At 51.0% G+C, this 20,436-nt stretch overlaps 1 protein-coding gene and 1 long non-coding RNA gene across 18 annotated transcripts in view; one reads left to right on the top strand and one right to left on the bottom strand.

Moving 5' to 3' along the window:
• The window catches only part of CAMK2G (calcium/calmodulin dependent protein kinase II gamma), a 54,615-nt gene that overhangs the window by 3,695 nt on the left and 30,484 nt on the right, over window positions 1-20,436 (bottom strand). For 2 of the 17 annotated variants that reach the window (XM_036110288.2, XM_036110284.2), the window contains exons 13-18: window positions 16,976-17,019; window positions 7,599-7,667; window positions 6,410-6,454; window positions 4,525-4,573; window positions 1,127-1,202; window positions 723-817 (exon numbers count right to left, since the gene is read on the bottom strand). In XM_036110288.2, the coding sequence (XP_035966181.1) occupies window positions 723-817; window positions 1,127-1,202; window positions 4,525-4,573; window positions 6,410-6,454; window positions 7,599-7,667; window positions 16,976-17,019 (378 nt within the window). Of the gene's footprint in view, window positions 1-722; window positions 818-1,126; window positions 1,203-3,219; window positions 3,334-4,524; window positions 4,574-6,409; window positions 6,455-7,598; window positions 7,668-9,817; window positions 9,851-16,975; window positions 17,020-19,085; window positions 19,149-20,436 lie in introns of all 17 variants that reach the window. The other 15 variants (XM_036110272.2, XM_036110278.2, XM_036110273.2 and 12 more) reach the window with 15 other exon arrangements.
• On the top strand, window positions 3,334-11,988 carry LOC118547097 (uncharacterized). The gene is made up of 3 exons (XR_013449731.1): window positions 3,334-3,714; window positions 8,129-8,298; window positions 10,227-11,988. It is a non-coding gene; the product is annotated as an uncharacterized LOC118547097 (long non-coding RNA).

Genomic DNA, 20,436 nt, shown 5'->3' with positions numbered 1-20,436 from the left:
GTTTACATTTGCAGCTGAGACATGAAGAGGTTGGTAGTTAGTAGAGAAAACAGTGACAAAATAAAACAGAACTTGGGGCAGGATGGGGAAGGCCTAGGATAATGTAGGAAAGAAAAGAAAAAAAAAATAGGGAGGAGGAGGGTGCTAGAGAGTGGAAAGAAAGATAGGAGGAGGTGGTGATTCATCTTCTTATCCCCTGGGACTTCCACGAACTGTCCAGAGTACACAGCCCCTCAGCCAGGACTGTCTCCCTCCACATTCAGGAGGGACCCAAGCCACAGCTTCTGATCTCACAAATCACCTACAGTGCCCTGCTACTTGCTTGTACATTCTTATCCTGGTTTTACTTTCCTCTACTGTGAAACCTGTAGATAAAGAGCTTCATTATTACTTGCTGACATCTCAACCTGATCTCAGTGGTTTCCAGTCTTTGCGGAAAGAGGTGAGGCTGAATGGAATAGTGACCCTGATTGTGAAACCAGTTCTGCCACAAAGCTGCTGCAGAATGAAGGGGCACGTGGGGCTCTGGAGCAGGTCCTTCCAAGGTGTCAGTTTAAGACCATCCTCGGGGTACAAGGAGGCAAACACATAGACCAGGGTGCAGCCAAGCAGGTCAAACAAGGGAAAAGCGGGCAACGGGGAAGAGGAGAAGGTGAGCAGGGACAGAGGCAAAGGGGGTGAAGGGGCAGGCAGGAGTATATCAGCAGCACGAACCCACTCACGATTCTCAAAGTAAAACTTATGGAAATCCATCCCCTCCACGAGGTTACCAAGGGCCTCAGGCTCAAAGGAAGTGAGGCCTGGATCGCAAATCTTCCTGCAGAAAGAAAAGCAGCCTGTCAGTCTCCTACAGGGGTGACTTGTCTTGTTTTCTTGTCAGTGGCATCTGTCCTGCAGCAGGTTAGCTGTGGGCTAGGCCTGACAAGATGGCTAAGATCTTAGGAGGTGCGGGGTACTATCACAGGGTATCTACCTGGGAGAGATCCCAGCCCAAGGGCCTGGTGTTTAATTCCGGCACTATGCCCAAGGCCCAGCTTTCCCTTTTCCCAGGGTCCAAGTTGATTTTGGGGAGGAGGGAAGGCCTCAAGAGATGACTTGGGTCACAAGGAAATGGGTCTCTACTCACGTGTAGGCTTCAAAGTCCCCATTGTTGATGGCCTCAATCAGTTGTTCTGTGATCTTAATGATCTCCTGTTTTCGCACTGTGGGGGGAAAAACCCAGCAATTTACCTGCATGGAACTGGGGAGCTCCCAAGTGACAGAGCCCTCCCCAATCCTTCAGAGAATCCCCTGTGATCTCTGTGACAAAGATAACCCTCTTCCCTGTCTTGAACATTAAGGCCCTCTGCAGGAAGAGTGAGCCCACTTTTCTCTTCATTCCTTCTCTGTTGTCCTATAGAGCTAACAGCCCCCTCCTCCCAAAGCCCACCCATTAGGTATGGTTCTCTGGCCTTTGTCTCCCTCTCCATCAACAACCAGGATGCAGAAAACACTCCTGTCTTTTACAGTTGAGGAGCCTGGCCATCATTAATACTCTGCCCAGACTCCGTGTATCCCATCCCCAGCACGTTCAGCCTCTCTAAGAAGCATCTCCTGATATGGCTATCTCCACCACCTGCTTACTTCTCTCACCTGAAGGGGCTCAGTCAGGTCTCAATTACCACCACCACCACACCACCCCTAGCCCTCACTCAGTGGTCCAGAACCTAGCCCTGGGCAACAGCCAGCCTGAGAGCAGAACCTAGCCAGGGATGAGGGCTCTGAAAGGATGAACGGAGCCCTGGGATGGATGCTTAATTCTCTTCACCCTGCTCATCTTCTCCACAGGGCTTTTCTGGGATAAAGGATCTTGGAACTATAAACATTCTTTTTAAGTGGAGCTTCTCACCAGAGAGATGGCTCCATTTACCCTGGACGAGCCTTGGGAAAGCTCTAAATCTCACACCAGCTCTCATGCCAGGATGTGTCCCTCAAGGAAACCAAGACAAGGCTCAGAATGACAGGCAGGCAGAACTGGTGCCCTCAGAGCCCCCCACCCCTACCCCATCCAAAGCCAAGGGACTGCTGCTGGTGGTATCCTGACAGGGAGCACCACTATGAGCAGGGGCACCGCTAGGGTAAGAGAGGGCTCAGACTGCGCTCAGGCTAACCCTGACCAGAGCCCTGGGCTGGCCCAGGCTCTCCTCACAGGAGTGGGAGGCTGCGAGACAAATGCGCGCATTAGGACAGCACAGCCGAGGGGCACAGCTGGGAGAGCGCAGCACAGCCAAAGACATGGCCGGGTGGGGGCCCCACAGCCACCAGCCCTGTCGTGGACGCAGCTCCAGGTGAGTGAGCAGCACGTTAGGGGAACAACGAGCTCTATCCACGTCCCAGAGGCAAGCAGGTAGGTTACGTACGTACGTACACACACACACACACACACACACACCCTCCCCAACCCCACCAAACCCATTTGCAGGACCTGACTGGGGCCCTATGGGTGAAGAGGATTGTGTTTATAAACTCTAAAAGGATAGATGGAAGAAGGAAAAGAAGCAGACAAAGGCATTCTCTACACAGACACAACTTAAAATATAAATATGAGCTACCATTAACCCAGCAAGGCATCGTATCAAGACATTCTACTATCTCATTTATTTTTCATGACAGTGCTCTGAGGTAGGTGCTGTTTTATTCCCACTTTATAGAGAAGGAGGCTGAGGCTCTGGGAGGTGTAAGCTGCTTCACACATTTCTGGAGGTAGTGTAGCTGGGATTTAAACTCGGGTCTGTTTCACCCCAAGCCTCATGCTCTTAATATGATATGCTGAGCCTCAGGCAACACCACATCCCAATATGGCTCTTGGCTACAGCAATTTCATCATCAGCCCCGCTCCCACCACCTTTGACCTGATTTCGGACTCGGCCCTTCTTTCTTGCTCATTGCTGCCGTGAGGCCCACTGAATGTCCCAGGGGCTTTCTGTTCCTTCCCACCATGCCAAGTTCTTCTACCCACTCTCCTTTATGTCTTTGGGCCCTGGTCCCAGGGGCCCCTGCCTGGCATTAACAGCACCTCCAATCAGCTCCCCCACCCAGCAGAGGCCGAGCTCCCCAAGCTTACTAAGACAGACAGCTGGGTTGGGCTGACAGCTCTGGGTGGGGGGGGGGGGGGATCCCTGAGGGGCTTCAGGATGAGCCAGGGAGACAGAAGCCAGATTGTGCCTCCCTCACACTTACTGGCTGAGGAGCAGAGAGAAGGCTGGGGCTGCATGCCTGCAGAGGGGGCTGTTCTGTCCCGGGAGCTCCGTCCTTCAGGCCCCGAGCTGCCATTCCCAGTGCGGAGCGGGGCAGCTAGCCAGCCAGGGCAGGGCAGGGCAAGGCAGAGCAGCCAAAACAAACAGAACAAGGCAGGTGAGCGAGCAAGCCAGACAGGACCCAAGCCCGTGGCACTGCAGAGCCGGGGCAAGGCAACGCCTCGGGCTGCTGTGGACACCTGGACCACATCCCACGCTGCCGCCTCTGCCAGAGAGGCCTCCCAGCTGACAGCCCCAGGAAGGTGCAGACTTGGGCTTGTGGCTTCCAGAGGAGCCTTCAAATAGCCTGTATAAGGACCCCTGCTCCCAGGGAAGATGTTGTAGGGGGCCAGGCTACAAGGTCAAGAGCCGTGAAGGAGCCACTCCACAGCATCACCAGAACTAAACTGCTCTGGCCTGAATCCCAGCAGTCCTAGAGGTACAGTTCTTTACTACCTTATATGTTTATGCTTTCTATTTTTTGGTTCCCAAAGGTTTAGTGCCCCTTTACTGCCCCCGGGTGTGCTCTCTCAGCTCTGTCCTTCAGCATTTCTCCATCTGTTCTGCGAGCCTGGCCTCAGGTCACTTACTGATGGCAAAGGGAGCAATTCCAGGAGGCCAAACCGAAGAACAGGACAGAGATTCCCGGTGGTCTGGTCTGCCATGCCCTCCCACACCCCATGGCCCTCTGGCCAGGCCCACACTTAGGCTGGTGGTCCTCAAGGGACCACCAGGACATGGCCAAATGTGGTCCTGATTCCATCATTCATGACAAGACTTTGTGACAAGAGTCACTGATCCCAATGTGCCCAGGACGGTTCCGGTTTTAAAACTGAAAGTTCCACATCCTGGGAATCGCCTCAACCCTAGGGGAATCAGGACAATGGGTCCCCCTCCTAATGACTCACTGTATTTGTGGGCTACTTCTGCAGGGACTCAGGACGTTCCTTTACTGGGATGTTACATCATTATCAGCAAGAGGAATAGTTCTCTGAGCCCTGGCCCTGGAAAGCCTCAGGAAAAGCTCTGGTTTAGCTATTCCAGACTTGGGGTCAAAGAAGAGAAGCCTCTTGCCCAGCCCAGCCAGGCCAGGCAGGGACCTCACATCTTAGCCCATGAAAAGGAGCTTTTTATGCCAAGCCCTCTCCTAGAGTATAAGGAGTCATCATTCTCAGTTCTGGGGACAAACAAGAGCCAATGTACCTGGGACACTGCTGGGGTCCCTTCCCCACCAAGGGTCAGCACCTACCTTTGAGGTCTTCATCTTCTGTGGTGGTGTTGCAGCTCTCTGTGGAGCCCTGTAGGCCAAAAAGAACATGTTTCTATACACTCAGGCCCTTGGACACTAAAGGAACCGAGCAGAACAAAAGCAGAGTATGTGCTCCTGCCGGAGGTGCAAGGAAGAATCATAAAAGGTTTGATTTTCACCCTTGCCATCTGACTTTTTTTACAGAACCCTGGATTCCCAAACGCAGTCTTCCCCAACCCCCTACTCTTCCCCAACTCGGTAAATGACACTATCTATCCTGTTGTTAAAACCTGGAGTCCTCTTCTAGGTTTGATTCTAGGTTGAATCTTAGCTTTCTCTCTTTCCCTTATATTTTATTTATCCAACCTAAATTCAAATCTATCAGTCCTACCTCCAAAGTAAATCCTGTCTCCTACCTCTTCTCTTCATTTTTTTAAAAAAGATTTTATGGGGGCGCCTGGGTGGCTCAGACAGTTAAGTGTCTGCCTTCGGCTCAGGTCATGATCCCAGGGGCCTGGGATCGAGCCCCACATCGGGCTCCTGGCTCAGAGGGGAGCCTGCTTCTCCCTCTCCCTCTGCCTCTCTCCCTGCTCATGCTCTCTCTCTCTCTCTTTCTGTATCTCTGTGTCTCAAGTGAATAAATAAAATCTTAAAAAAAAAGAAAAAAAGATTTTATGTTGAAGTAATCTCTACACCCAGCGTGGCGCTCGAACTCACAATCCCGAGATCAAGAGTTGCACGCTCTATCAACCGAGCCAGCCAGGCACCCCTACCTCTTCTCTTCAAACGCACAGCTACGCTCTGAGTCCAAGTGACCAGTATCTGGCGCCTAGACTACAATAGCTTCCCAGGCCCCTGCATCCATGCTTGCCTCCTCCCTAAAGTTCTTGCCCCTAACATGGCCAGAGGGGCTTTTCAAAGTGTCAGTGAGACTGCATTACTCCCCCACTAAGAACCTCCAATAGCTTCTCCTTGGTGCTGGAAGAAGATGCATACTGCTATGAAGTCCTATGTAGCAGGCCTCCTGCTTCTCCAGAGCCATCCCCCTCCTGCCGCTTTCCCCAGGCCTCACACTCTTGGCTCTGCTTCATTTCCTCTGTTCTGTATGTAGGCTGAGACCCTGCACTTGCAGCTCTCCTGTCTAGGGCACTCTGCCCCAGAGTCTGCCTGGCTGTCTCCTTCCCACCGTTTAGTTTTTAGCTCAAAGACTCAGCTCCCAAGGGAGGTCCCTCCCTGGCCACTTAAAGAAAAGCCCTGTTCACCCCCTCTCTTTCCTTTGTGTCATTTTCTTCATAGCACTTACCACTATTGGATTTTATCTTACTTATATGGATTTTGGTTTATTATCTGCTTCCCCTATACCCGTGGAGAGAGATTTTTGTCTTGTCACCTCTGTGGACCAGAGCCATGGATGGTTTGGGGCTCGGCAAATATTTACTAATGGGGGTGCCAATAAGACGACAAAGTTATTGACGGCATAATGGGGTGAGGCAATGGAGGATGCTCTAGGGTCTGATTATACTCTTGTCTCTTTTTCTAGCTGTTTGCTGTCATTTAAGCCTCACAAGTCATGGAGGGAGATGCCATTATTATTATCCTTCATTCACAGATAAGGAAATTGAGGTGCAGAGTACTACAGTGACTTACTCAGTGGCCCAGGATTCAAACCCAGGCCCGTCTGACTATAGGGCATGAAGCATAATGCCCTTTCAGGGACTGGAGCGACAAACAGGTACACATTATCCCCAGTCTAGACTCTGAACACATCTGGCCTCAAGGCGCGGCCTGCAGGCTGCCATCTGCAGGCCCCACAGACCCCACAGGACCCAGCCCACCTGTTTCTTGCTGATCCCTAAAGCAGGAGACCAGCTCAGGAGCCACTCACCTTGATCCCATCTGTAGCGTTGTGTACCACGGTGGTTTGTGGCTCCTGTGAGAGAAGATGAAAATTATCCTCCTGACCTGGGGACAGAACTACGGCTCTTCCCTGAGGGGCCCAGTCCCTCTTAGACCCTACGATGACCACAGAGGCCTGCCCACGAGCCATTCCCACAAGACAAAATATCCTGGCTCACCTGGGTCCCAGGTAGCTGGGAAGCCCCAGATTTAGGGGAGAGTACTGGCTGAGTAAGAAGGACAGGCCTGGCACTTAACAAGAGCAGGTACCAGAGAAGCTGAGAGGACAAGGGCCTCTGTCCCCAATTCCTGCTGGATCTGAGGGTTCTTTCCCCACGGGACAACTATGCTGGAGGAGCTGTGGGGCTGAGGGCCCAGGCCAGGCCCTGCCAACAGCGTTCACCAAGGGGTGTGTAGGAGGCGGGGACCTAGAGAGACCAGACTAAAGTCTCCCAGAAAGTCCCAGGATTCCCCCTCAGCAAGCTGAGCCCAGACAGCTGCCTGCTTTACCCCCTGTGCCTGCGCCAGAGTTCCTGGCCCTGTTGTGCCGTGAGGCAGCACGAGGGTCCCGGGCTGCAGGCAGGAGCAGCAGGCCCATCACCCCTCCGTCTCTCCCAGGCATCCCCCGTGCGAACTCTCTAGTCACTACCAGCAGAAAGAGCTCTGGGAGCACACGGTGCCCCCAGCATGGGGCTCTCCAGGACCTCAGAGGCCTCAGCACCATCCAGAGGTGGGGGACCCCAGCCCTCCTTCCTGTTTGTAGCTTTGCAAAGGAGAGGCTGAGGCAGGTTTTATAAGGAGGCCTCCAAGGACTGAACGACAGGTCCCGAGAAAGCTCCTACCCTCTTCTTTTATAAGCCACTCACCTTCCCGGCCCCCACAGCAGACCCATGGGGCCCCCGCCTGGGGCTAAGAGGGTTAGCTGAGAGCCCTGACCACTCTTCCCCACCCCCAACAGCAGAAGGAGCAGGAGCGGAAGTTGTGCGGTGCAGGAAGGAGCATGGCCACACGGGAAAATGAGGGGGAAGGGGCCCACAGGGCAGGACACAAAGCAGCCTGCTCTACAGGGATGAGAAGGAAAGGGCCAAGGAGGCCCGGGAGGGAGGGCAAGAAGAGGAAAGGAGAAGGAGAGGAAGGCAGCCAGGGGCAGGGGTGGAGAAGCCGGAGTCAGGAGGTACCATGGCCGTCTGCAAGGGCGCGGGCTCTTGGGCTGGGCTTACGAGACTGTTTTTGTTGTTGCTCTGTGGCTGAGACAAGAAAACAGATGGTTTAGTTCCTCTGGAGTCACCAAAGCCGCTCAGGTTCGACTCCCAGACCTCCCTTGCCCCCCGGCCTGGCCCGGAGGAGCTAGGCCTGAGGTGGCCTCTGTAATACTGTGTGGATGGGAGCAATGGTCGGAGAGATGATCGACTGGAGGAGGGGAGTATTTGGAGGGGCCCAGAGACCTAACGCTGGAGGCACTCTTAAGGTGGGACCGGGCCAAAGACTCGTTTCAAAGCATCTCTCCAGAAATCTCTGCTTATGCCAGATGCCATGTCATTGCACAGTCACATTTTACCCAAAGAAATTCAGGATCTTCTCACTTTACAGGAAAAAGAAGGGGGGTTTATAAGAAAGCAGAACAAAATGCAGAAACTCTGGGTCCCCTATCTGTAGGCAGTCTCCTGCTGCCCTTTCAACCTGCCACCTGCATTTCCTTTCCCTTAAGACACCAACCTGAAGCCTGATCTGAAAAGAGGAGGAACACGAAGAGAAAGAAAACCTTGCCTAGAAGATGGTGTCCAGAGAGGAAACAGGGGGGATGTGACTTTGGATACAGAATGCACCCACTGCCCCCAGGGAGCAGAGACAAGGCTGTGCTGTTGGCCTTTCTGCCTGGTAAGTCGTGGACTTGCTCAACTAGGAGTGAGGGCAGAGCTCCAAGGAGGGGCAGGTGAATCTGGGGGTGGGAGGTGGCTGTAGCCCGAGAACCCCGCCCCTGGGAGAGTAGGCTGCCCAGCAGGCCAACATTCCTAACAGCAGCAGGCCACCGGGGTATCTTGGGACATCTCCTTGCCTTTTGAAACGTTACACCGAGTGGCACAGCAAGGGGGGGTTTGGGGAGATGACGAGGAAGGAAGGAGGCTGCTCTCCAGGGCAGAGAGCCTCTTACGATGCCCTCACCAATGTACTCAGTCTCACCGGGAGTCCCGATGGAGCCAGTGGCCACTGAGGAACAGCCTGATGCCTGCAAGTTCTTCAAAAGACAGACAAACTTGTAGCTACCATCTCTGAGCAGGGCACAAACGAGGAGACCCTGGCAGGTAGGATGTGTTTCTTCTCTCCTAGGATACACACGGAAAGCTATCCAGACTGTCCTATTTCTTCTTGCCTGGAGGCTTCTTTTATGGCCCCTTGGACCAGACCTGAAGGCATCCAACCCTAGGTTGCTGTCAATGGCTGAGATGTCCCCAAACCCAGGGCTAGGCATGGAACCTTAAGCCAGGCACCAAGTGCTACCAGACCCCACTGAACCCTTCAGGCTGGAGAAGAGGGGTCCCAGGAAGAGTCAGGATGTGGGTCAAAACTCAGGTGAACTCTGCTCTCTACCATTCCCCCGAGAAGGAGCAGAGCTGTCATCGCTCAGTTACTAAGTCCGACCTGTTTGGGGCTGACCAGATAAGGCTGTCCTGCCTGCAAAGCCCAGCTGAGACAGACACCCTGGCAGGAGGCAAAGACTCCAGGGCTCCCTTAAACCTGCCCTATGTGCAGAGGGCTGGGATGTCACCCACGTGGCCCCACCTCTGGCTTTAATGGATGGTTTCATAACAATTCAGGCCTGCTATGCTCCCTTGGTGGCCTGGGTCCCATGAGAAAGAAGATGCATTCTCTCTAGTCTTTCAGCTGTCCCCACTGAGGGCTGGGTGGGAAGGATGAACCGTTGGGCACGGCCTGTTCACAGGCACTCGCCCAGGGGCACAGGCCCAGAGAGTGAGGCTCGGGGCTGTGAGCCTACTGCAGACCAGCTCTCTGCCCACCGCACACATGCCCACCGGCTGCCAGTAAGTGCCCAGAGAGCAGGGCCTCTCCTCCTGAGCAACGGCATGTGAGGGTCTCTCCCTGGGACTCCCCCCAGTCCCTGCTAGCTTCACGTCCTGCCCTGGGCTGCTGGAGGCAGTCCAAGCTCTGCAGTGGGGGGGGGGGGGGCACACCGTACACTCCGATGCCCACCGGTCAGGCCACCGGGAGACCTTGGGCCACGGCCCCCGCCTGGCAGGACAGGCCGCGCGTGCCCATACAGCACAGACATGCAGTGAGGATGAGTGAAGTACACGCACATGGCAGAATGGGGTTGCGTGGCTGGCAGGCGGGTGCAGGCAGCATGGAGTAGGCAGATGGGTGGGCAGGCAAGGCTCACCATTAGGTGCACGCTGGAACTCGACTTCCTTTTCTGGACACACCACAGCGAAAGGGAAAGAGAAGGGGAAAGAGGAGGTAAGAAGAGAAGCACAGAGATGCTGCAGGTTAGTGCACCAGCGTGGGCTCTGCCTCAGGAGAAAAGAGCGGAAGAAGGGGACCTGGAGCCCAACACCCGAAGGATTCACACAGCACCTAGCCCACCAGGCACACACATGCCTCCGGGCCCTTCGCTGTCAGGTTCACAAACACAGATTTAGTATATTCTAAGATTCTCAGCCTTGCTCACAGAAAGCTTTGTGAAGAGGTTAAGTCACAAGTTTATAAAGGTAACATCTGGCTGCAAATTTGTAGGTTTGGGCTTCTAAGCCTGGCTCACTGTAAGGCTATTTATTTTCTCTCGTTACTAGGTCCGCCTGAAATTCGGCTGAGCAGCTACCAGGTAAATAGCAAAAGCCATTTGAGGTTGTCCTCAGCTTTGGAAAACTAGACTCCTGAACTGAGACTTTTTTGCTGCATCCCTACACTGCTTTTCAGAATAAAGATGGTGAGCTTTGGAAAATCATCTGATAAACGGTGAGTTGGCGGCATCCCCTTCTTTGTCAGTATGGCCGTGCTCATCCAGAAGATTTCAGCATCTCACTGCATTTTGCAATTAGTGGGACATGGGAGAACAGGAGTGCTGGTGACTAAAAGTGGAGTGATCACAAAGACGTCAAGATGGAAACCAAGGGGGATGCTGAAAGCATGATTCCTCAGGCTCGGCCAGATGCTCACGGACGTTATGTTCAGATGTGAAACAAGAGCATAAAAATAAAGACCACATGGAACACTGAAAATACATCTCAGAAGACTGTCTCAAAGGTGAAAGGCACTTAAGAAGTTTATAATTAGCTTCCTGGGAGACAGAACACCCCTCGGAACTGGTCTACCTGTTGTCTGACTACTGTTCTAGGTACAGTGAATGTGTCAGGTAAATGTTCCTTCCCTCCAGAGGCTGACATCCTACTTTAGAGGACATTTTCAGGACAATATTAAATTCAAAAGGAGGGGACTACAAGTATTTAAAAGAATTTAAAATTATACCTAAAGAAAAAGAAAACCTATAAATAATTGGGCTTCTTCTTTTTTTTAGGTAAATTCTGTGCCCAACGTGGGGCTCAAACCCATGACCCTGAGATCAAGAGTCGCATGCTCTTCTGACTGAGCCAGCCAGGCGCCCCCAAATTGGGCTTCTTTTGCATTAGCCTGTTGTTTATGCCCCAAATGTGGGATTTTATTTCCAAAATTATTCCTCAAAAAGAGGACGTTGCTTTACATTCATACTTATCCTTTTATCCAACCAGAGTGTTTACAATGTGAGGGAAGGTCCATCTCTGTCATCTCCTCTGTGCCTAGCAAAATCCCTGAAAGGTTGCATTCGATCAACAAACTTTTGCTGAGTTGAACTGGGTTTGCTGACTCTGGTTTTCCCTCAGGCTAAAGCAGAGCACAGGTCTCTAACTTGCCCAGGATCACTGGAGTGAAAACTCTGGGAGCACTGACCGGGCCCACCCTTGGTTCCGGTGATGTCCTTTCTTGCTGTGAAAGGCTGGGCCAGGCAGCTTTCACCTGGACCTTGCCTTAGGCTGAGCACTTTCAATTGTCTGCTTCACCTAATGGGGAAGAAATTCCCAACCGCAGCTGGATCTCTTTTTCCTCAACTGTCTGGCATGAACACCCAAGACATTCCTTTTTCTACTCAAGGGTTGGTTTCTACTGGATTAGTAGACGTCTGTCAGTTCCTCCCTCCTTTCAGGGCTTTGCCCTCAGCCACGCACAGCCGAGCTCCTCTCAACCAGCCCACTACAGCACTGTTTAAATACCAGATCATTTTTAAAGAACCACATCTCACTTTTATTTACAAATTAAATATTTATTTAAAATTGAAATCCAGAAAAGGATTCAAACCTACTTTCCACACTTAAAACAAATATTCAAACAGTACTTAAGGAAATGGCTATATCCCTTTTTCTTTTTTTTCTTTTGTTCCTTTATTTTTTTTAAAAGACTGGATGGCCAGTCTGGCCTGGGATGAGCAACATGCACTAACTGTCCTCAACTGGGGGCCTCTCGGGATCTGAGCATTTGTGGCCCCTCCAGTCTTGTCCTCGCAAGTGGCTGTCATTCTTCTACAGACCCTGGGTCCCTGTATCCACTCTCAGAGAAACCGAATCAGAACCTGGGGTCCCTACACTCAAGAGCACAAAGTGGACTCAATGCTCAAACCAATGCAATAATAATATTCCAGCATCTTGTGAAAGCTTCTGGAGAGTGAGGAGGAAACCTTCCTATAGACCTTAAACACCAGGAACTGGGAAGTGAGAAGCTGGGAAAGCAAGGTGGGGTCTATAAGAGACCCAGGCTGCTCACAGGTCAGCATCTTCTGAGCAACCTCACAGGCCTCCCTCATACACATGGGTCGTCACCTTGACCTTCAAGAGAGTCCAGAAAAGTCGAACCCCACACATCTTGCTTTGCCTTCCCCTCTGCCTTTCGCAGCACTTACGTCCAACCATGCCATTCATTGTTATATACACGTTCCAAATTCTAAAAGGTCTGCAGCCACGTTAGGAACAACTTGGAAAACAAAGAAGGGAAAAAAAACCCCACCCATAATCCTATCTCTCTTGCTAGTCTTTTTTCTCATGTAATTTAGAAACATCATTATAAGCTACATCTGAGTTGATGCCTTACTTTTGAAAACAAATAGTATTTTGATTTTAATTCTGATTTTCAAAGGATTGCATGGTCTAGGTAAAAAATGTAGAAAATACAGAAAAATATATAAAATGAAAGTTTCCCAAATTCCCATCACCCAGTGAAGTTACTATTAACACCTCATGGGGTTTCTTCCAGTTCCTCTTCTATCCACTTAATATATACTGAATATAATCGACAAACACATCATTTTTTTAAACAAAATTTATATGACAGTGTATGTACTGTTTTGTATCCCACTTTTCCCACTTAATATAAAACATATCATTATATAGTCATGAAAAATTAATAACTCTGTAAAGGTCTAGTAAATAGGTTTCCTGTAATTATTTAGTCATTATCTTATTGACTTTTGAAATTGTCTCCAATTTTTTCAGTTAGAATGTCATGTTGAACATCCTTCTGCTTTCAGTTTTTCCATACTTTGAATTATTTCTTTTTACTCCTAAAGTTTATTTATTTTAGTATTCTCTACATCCAGTGTGGGGCTTGAACTCACGACCCCAAGATCAAGAGTCGCATGCCCTTCCAACTGAGCCAGCCAGGCGCCCCTTGAATTACTTCTTTAGGAGAAATTCCCGAAGTAAAATTAAAGGGTAAAAAACCAGCAGGGACAATTTTTATGGTGTTTGACATGCTGGCTGTTTCCAAAAGGGCCATTGCTATTTACGCTACTATCCCAAACTTAAAGAGTCAAAATATGGCACCTCATTTCAACTTGAATTTTGCTGATACTAGTGAGGCTAAACCTCCACATTTGTTAACCAGTTCTACCTCCTCTTTTCTGGGTTTTCAGTGCAACCTCTCTGACCATTTATCTACTGGGTTTTGGGGGGGACTCTTATTTGCTAGGGAGAGTTTTTTTTTTTTTAAAGATTTTATTTATTTATTTGACAGAGAGACACAGCGAGAGAGGGAACACAAGCAAGGGGAGTGGCAGAGGGAGAAGCAGGCTTCCCGCCGAGCAGGGAGCCTGATGCGGGGCTCGATCCCAGGACCCTGAGATCATGACCTAAGCCGAAGGCAGACGCTTAACGACTGAGCCACCCAGGTGCCCCTACGGAGAGCTTTTTTGTATAAAAATAATATTAACCCTTCATATCACACCTGCTGTGAATATTTTCCTCAACTTGTTGCTGGCCTTTCAATTTTGGTTGGTCATTCCCTTCTTAAACATTTGCATCTTTGCCTTTGTTCCCACCACTATATTCAAAGTCTTTTCTCATGCACAAAACTCGCTGGGCACATAGCAGGGTCGGACACTAGCTTCCCCACGTATGTTCTCATTTGAAGCAATTTATTTAACCGTCTGCTTGCCATGCCCTCATCCTTCTCAGTGCTCTGTAAGGTCCGACATTGTTGCACACTTCTATTCTTCCCCCACCTCTTCTGCCTTTTGATGATTCCTCTTCTTCTTCCAGCCTCTCAATGACAGATGGCCCTGAAATTTTGTCTTTACTGAACTCTTAAACCTTCATGTGCTTTAGATTCATATGGGAGAAGGGGAATATTATTAAAATTCAGATTCTGCCTCCCACCCAAGGCTTCCTGAATCTGAATTCCAGGCTGGACCCTGTAAGCTATATCTTTTTAATTAGTTCCTTCCACTAATATTACATAGTTGCGCCTGACACTCATCCCTGGGGTCAGCCATCTAGAAAGTTCCATTAGAAACCTATCCTTCAATGGCTCCATTATCCATCTTTTTACCACCATCTTGGCTGAGACTGCTTTATTTCAGGTCCTATTTTGTGCAATCATTCTTTCCTTCAGCCTTTCGGAGCTACTGAAGTTCCCAGAATCATCACACTGTTTCAAATCTATATATCTTATGCTATTCCCTCTGCCTGGAATATCCCCCTCCCTCTCCTGCTCACTTCGACCTAGCAAGATCCTTCAGCCCAGTTCATGGGTCATCTCCTTCAGGAAGATTTCCTGTTTTGGCTTAGATGCTGGTCTCTGCTCCCCCAGGGCCCGCCCTGAGCACACCTCCTTCGACAGACCTGCCCAGAGCACCCAGGACTGCTGGTTTCCCTGATTCTCCCCAACTCTGAACACCTTAAAGGGTGGATTATATCGCTGTCTTCCCAGCTCCTGAAGGACGGAACTGGCCGAGTGAGTGAACGCATGGATTCACTCACATGAGTCCCCATCTCCATGTGTAGTGCTGCCCTCTTCCCTGGGCCACATCAGGTACTCCCAGCACCTTAAAAGACCTCTCCCCCCAGATCACCTGTCTCTCCATCTCAGTGGGGTCCAAATAAAACTCTTGCTATCAAAATGGGTATTCCTTCACAACTACTCCCATTTCTAGCAGAGGTACCACCAATTCTTCCAACATTCAAGGAACTTTGACATCATCTTTGATGGGTCCTTTCTAACACATCCAGTATGAACTTCCTTGGACACACCTCTAAACAGAGCTAACAGCTAATCAGAGCCTCACAATCCTGGTGACAGCTGGACCAATTCTCCGTAGGTAGTGCCTATTCTCGTTGGTTGGTGCCTGGGTTCTTCTGGGGGTGAAGTATTTTCAATAGTAGTCCTTTCTAATCACCTTTTCTTCACCCTATGCCCAGATTATAACAAATCCTAACTGATACCTCTGTGTCTAGTTCCCACCCTCTTCTAGTCATCCTTACACACTCAGCAAAATCTTTTAAAAACACTGCTCTCACCCGTAGCTTCCCTGCTCAGTGGCCTACATTTCCTGTGGTCTGACACACAAACCTCCAATCCCACGCCCAACCAGTCCAATCCAGCTGTAGTTTCGACATCCTTCTAGCACAAACCCCGTGTTCCAGTTGGGCAGAGAACATCAATATATAGGATAGAATCCATAAAAATATTCTGTTGTTTTTAAGTTATTAACAGGAACACCTTCTCATTTTAAAGAAAACATCTGTACAAAGTGAAAAATGAAAGGTGTGTCTTTTCACCCTGTCCTCGCCTCCAATCCCATTCTCTAGAGGCAATCGCTGACTGGGCTCCAATCTTCCTACATCCTTTAAGCTTTCTCCAATAAGTTTTTGCCCAGTAGCTTCTTGGACTGAACCATGTAATGTAGGGTCCAGTACAGTACCATAGACCATTCAGTGCTTAGCTGATTCCAGGTGTGTCCAATTTCCTCTTCAATTAACCTTGCAACTTCTCAAAGCTAGATGAAAACCACATCACCTCTTCTACCTTTTGTGGGCCCCTAGAACTGAGTGCAGCACTGGGCCTCTGATAGGTACTTATTAAATACTTTGTAAAGAATAACTGATTCTAGCTTCTTTCCTGGATAGAAATATGCAAAATCTCTCTCCAGCTAAGCCTGCCACCTTTTCCTAACTTGGTTCCCCCATTCCAGTTCATGTCCCTATAACTGGGGGGCTGCTGGTCACACCCCCAGATCCATGTCAGTTGGTGTGTGTGGAGCCCAAGCTCCCCTCCTTGGTGCAGAAGCACACAGAAGCAGGCATGCAGAGAATGAGGGAAAGAGGAAGGGGAGCGGGGAGGGGAATGGGGCACACGTGTATATCTCAGCTGGGGACAAAAGATCCTGGGGAAAGGCCCAATTTCAACTTTGGTTGGGATGTAAAGGTTTGGATAATTTCATCGTTTGAAATACCCTATGGTGTAAATTGGTAGGCTTCAAGATAGTATGAACGCCTATCTGATGCCCCAGCCCCAGGACCCGTTCTGCCCCCAAAGCATTTACAGAACACTCTGGGCCCTGTGAGGACCCCTAGCCACCTCTCCTTCCCCTTCACCAAGCAGCCACTCCCATTAAGGCTTTCTGCTGGTCCCTGTGCGCCCCTGTTCTCTCCTCTTGCTGTGATCCCACGGGAAAAGCTCCCTCATCAAATGGGAGTGATCTGTGATATACCACATCCCTCGCCTATTTCTGAGGAGCCTATGCCTCTAGAAAGTTGAAGACACTTTTCACTTAGTGGCATTTGAGCTGGGTTCTGGAAGTGCTTTGGAGATAAGACAAAAAACTAAAAGGACAGTGGCTTCAGGTTCCAAGCCCTGTACCCTGAGTCAACCAGGCCAACTTTGCTTTCATTTGATAAAAAGGGTTTGTGCTCCAAAAAGAAAAAGGAAAAAAGAAGATTACCCAAATGACCTCAAAAACCCTGAGAGTCAAGCCGTGGAGATGAGGCATGTGTCTGCAGTCAGGTTCAGGACCGAGCTCTAGGAAACCATAATTTAGATCACTTCCCCTGAGTCTTTATGTTCAAGCTAGGGTCAAAAGAAACACATTTTTCTTCTGCCCTCCCAGGCCAATGGAACCTGCTGTTCTGAGCACAAAGGTTTCTGGTTTTAAAGCAGAAAAGCAAGGATAGGAAGGTTCCTGGGGAAGGAGGAACAAAGCCAAGAACCCCTCTTGGGCTAGAGGGGCGGAGACACCTACCTTGACACCGCCATCTGACTTCTTGTTCAGTAGGCTTTTGGCAGCTGTGAAAACAAAAAGGAAAATCAAGCCTCTTGCACTGTCCCCTCTCCCTAGCCTAAGTCTGGCAGCCGGATCCGCAAGAGTCTGTTGTGTCTGACAAGGGGGCCAGGAGTCTCCTGAAGCCCCTGGAAGAGGCCCTTCCTGGGAGCCGCAAAGCAAGAAGGGCTTCTCAAGCTGCGTCAGACCCTCAGGGTGGCGCCCCAGGATCTCTCCTGCCACGGAAGAGGGCTCAGCGGAAACAGGGACACACTGCACGTGGGAGGAGAAACCACATTCAGTACAGGAGCTGCCTGGGGTACTGGGAACTCTGCCTTCAACAGCTTCCACCCAGGTCTGGAAGCAGAGTGCCAGGGTGAAAGGTGAGGGCTCCGTCCCTAGATGCCATGGAGTTCCTCAGAACGGCCAAGCTGGAAGGATGCAAGACATCTCCTGAGAGCTCTTAAGAAACAAGAGTGTCACAGTTCACGAAGGAGACCTCAGACGTGAGGACAGACAGACACAGACAGAGACCAGGACCACCTACAGGAGGGTTTTGCCAGGGGGGTTGAAGCCTTGACTGGGCAGGTCCTCACCAGGCTTATGGGGTCCTATCTGCCCCTCTTTCCTCAGTCTACTCTCTGGAACCACTGAGCAGGAAGGACTGGGCAGAATAGCGAGGTAGTAAATGGATTCCAGCCAGGCACGGATGAGGCTCAAGGCTGACGAGCTTTGTGTAGGAAGGCTGGTGACACCTGCTGGTCACCAAGGCCACAGGAACGTAGCACAGTGGGATGGGAGAGTCTGGGAGGCACAGGGGGATGGAGTCAGCCCAACTGTCTGATCCACCTGGACTTCACTGGATCTACCAGTTGGTACCTGTATGACACTGAATGAGTTACTTTATCTCTCTGAACCTCAGTTTCTTTATAAAATGGGATAAAATAGGGCCTAGGTCACAGGACAGGCGTGGGGACCTAAGGGGACCATGCATGAAAAGCACTAGGTGGAGTGCTTGGCACGTAGCAAGTACTCACTAAATGTAAACCATTGTCACTACTACTGCTGCCATTCTTCCCTTCAGGGGCCATTCCTACCCAAGCCGGGTCCCATCTCTCTCCAGTGAGAATAGGGATCCCTCCCTCACGAGAATTCTGACCTCCCAAAATGGCCTATGAGCCTATCTCCAGTCATGCTGGGGTGATGTGAAACTTATTTTTTTACATGCTGGGGGGATCTGAAACTTATTTTTTTAATGTGTTTACTACGATGCCTGACCACCTACTATGTTAAGTGCTTTATATACATCAGAGTTCTGAACTCCGGCTGCCCTTTAGAATCACTTTTGGAGAGCTCAACAAAAATCATTATGCCTATCCCATGCCCTAGGGATTCTGATTTTATTTGTCTGGGGTGGGGGTGTGGGCATCAAGATGTCTGACAGACGGTCCTCTACAGGCAGGGTTGAGAGCCTTCGACGTACATGATCTTAATCATCGCCATATTATTTATTAGCGCCACCGGAGAAAGGAGGAAACTGAGGCTGGGAGGGCTGATGAGACTCGCTCGGGGTGTGGCAAGGCTAGGATCCAAACCCAGGGACGGCTCTCCCCACAGCTTCTACACTCTAGAGCCTTTCAGACTTGGAGGCCTGCAAATGCCAGACTTCACAATTTTGAGGGGGATGGTGGCTTCCTCTGTGGGGTCTCCCAGCAGTGCTGACGAAGCCTAGTCCTAGCACTGGGCAGCTCCGGCCACGCCCAGGACTGTCTCTTGGGGGGGCTGCCACCGGCCGCAGCCCTCAGGCAGGCCAGGCTCTCGGCCGTCTGGAGGAAAGCCTCCTGCTGCCCAGCTCCACGTCCCCAGGCTATTGCCTCCTGAGAGTTGGCAAGCGCCCAGCATGCATGGCTGGTTAGGGGGCTCTGTGACACCAATGCGCTCGCAGATGCCAAGTTAGGTGGTCCGTCCGGCATGCCCATCTCAGCCCGCAAGCATGGGACTCGCCTCCCTGGTGAGTGGGCCTGGCATGCTGGCCCTCCTGGTGGGGTGGCAGGGAGCCGAGGCAGGCGGTCGGGGGACTCATGCCACGTACCTTGCCCGGCCAGGCCGGCGGCGCTCGCGGCAGGCGAGGCGGGGGCGGAGCTCTGCCTGCCAACTGAGGGGATACAATCTCTCAGTGCACAGAGCTGCCGCAAAGCCACAGGGGCCCGTCAGCAGCGAGCATGCCCCAGCACGAGGCGCGGGAACCGCTGGCCGCCCACGCACAGCAGGGCCCAGGCGGCGTGGCCAAGCCAGCCGAGCTGGGGGAGCGAAGGCGCCAGGGGCAGGCTGATGAGCAGGTGCAGCCAGCCCTGCAGCAGTCTGGGGACCTGAGAGGACTGGGTTCGGTCAGGGTGTGGGGATCACCACAGCTCTGGCACCTGTCCCATGAGCACCTCAGGCCAGGGTCTCCTGGTAAAAGCCTGAATCGGTGAGAGGCAGTGTCCTTTCTGAGGCAGCCGAGCCCTAGCTTGAGGCTGTGAGGAAACGGAGCCTCATCTTCACACCTTCCCTCCCTAGGGGACCTAAATGAGGACGTTATCAGAGAGCCCTGTCCTCTGGCCATATTCCAAACAGGAGGGACTCTGGCATTTGAGGCCCATGGAGGGTGCATGGCCCTTGTGCAGCTAAGTTTGCTGATGGGCCCCAGCTACCTATCCCTCTCTTAATCCTCTAGTTCCTCAGAGACATGGGTTGCTTTCCTTCTTCCAGGCAGGTAGCCAGGACAGACCGTTTTTCTCAGCCTGTATTTCAGTATTCCAAGGGTGAAGATGCCCAAGAAATGAGCCCCCAGAAAGAAAACAAAGGCTGCTGAAGCAATATATTCTAGAAGCCCTGATTCCACGATTAGCCAACCTGCTAGAGTCCAGGTTGCACCCCCTGTTTGGGGTAAACTCAGCAAACAGCCTAGTTCACGCCTAAAAAAAAAACCACACAGGTGCTCTTCCTTCTTGATTATACCTGGTGACACCTCTTTCTAGAGAAGCTTCTAGAGACAGGCTCTGTCCCTACCTGTTCCAGAGTCAGGGCAGCAGAGGTCATCCTAGAATGCTTGTAGCACTTTTTTGGTCTCCTCTGACCCAGGGCAAAGTGAGCTCAATGGCTGACAAGGTCTGGGCAACAAGGACAGGAGGAGGCTCTTTAGGAATGAGTGAAAATGCTTTGTCCTAACAGAGAGCCCAGTCTCCTGAAACCAGGATACCAATTTCCTGAAATGGATGGGGGGTGGGGTGGGGGGTTGAGATGGAGGATTTCCCAGGCTAGAAGGGAAGGAGTAGCCTGTCGTCACATTTCTCCTACTTGGAGAGACAACAGATCACCATTCTAGTTTGGCACAGAAATGCCCTCGAGTGTCCTCCGAAAGGCTCTCACACTTCTGAGAAAGTAGAAGCTTCCAGTAATTC

The sequence above is a fragment of the Halichoerus grypus genome, chromosome 7 (genome assembly GCF_964656455.1).
Source record: "Halichoerus grypus chromosome 7, mHalGry1.hap1.1, whole genome shotgun sequence".
Classification (NCBI taxonomy): domain Eukaryota; kingdom Metazoa; phylum Chordata; class Mammalia; order Carnivora; family Phocidae; genus Halichoerus; species Halichoerus grypus.
This window is presented reverse-complemented; position numbering and strand designations above follow the sequence as displayed.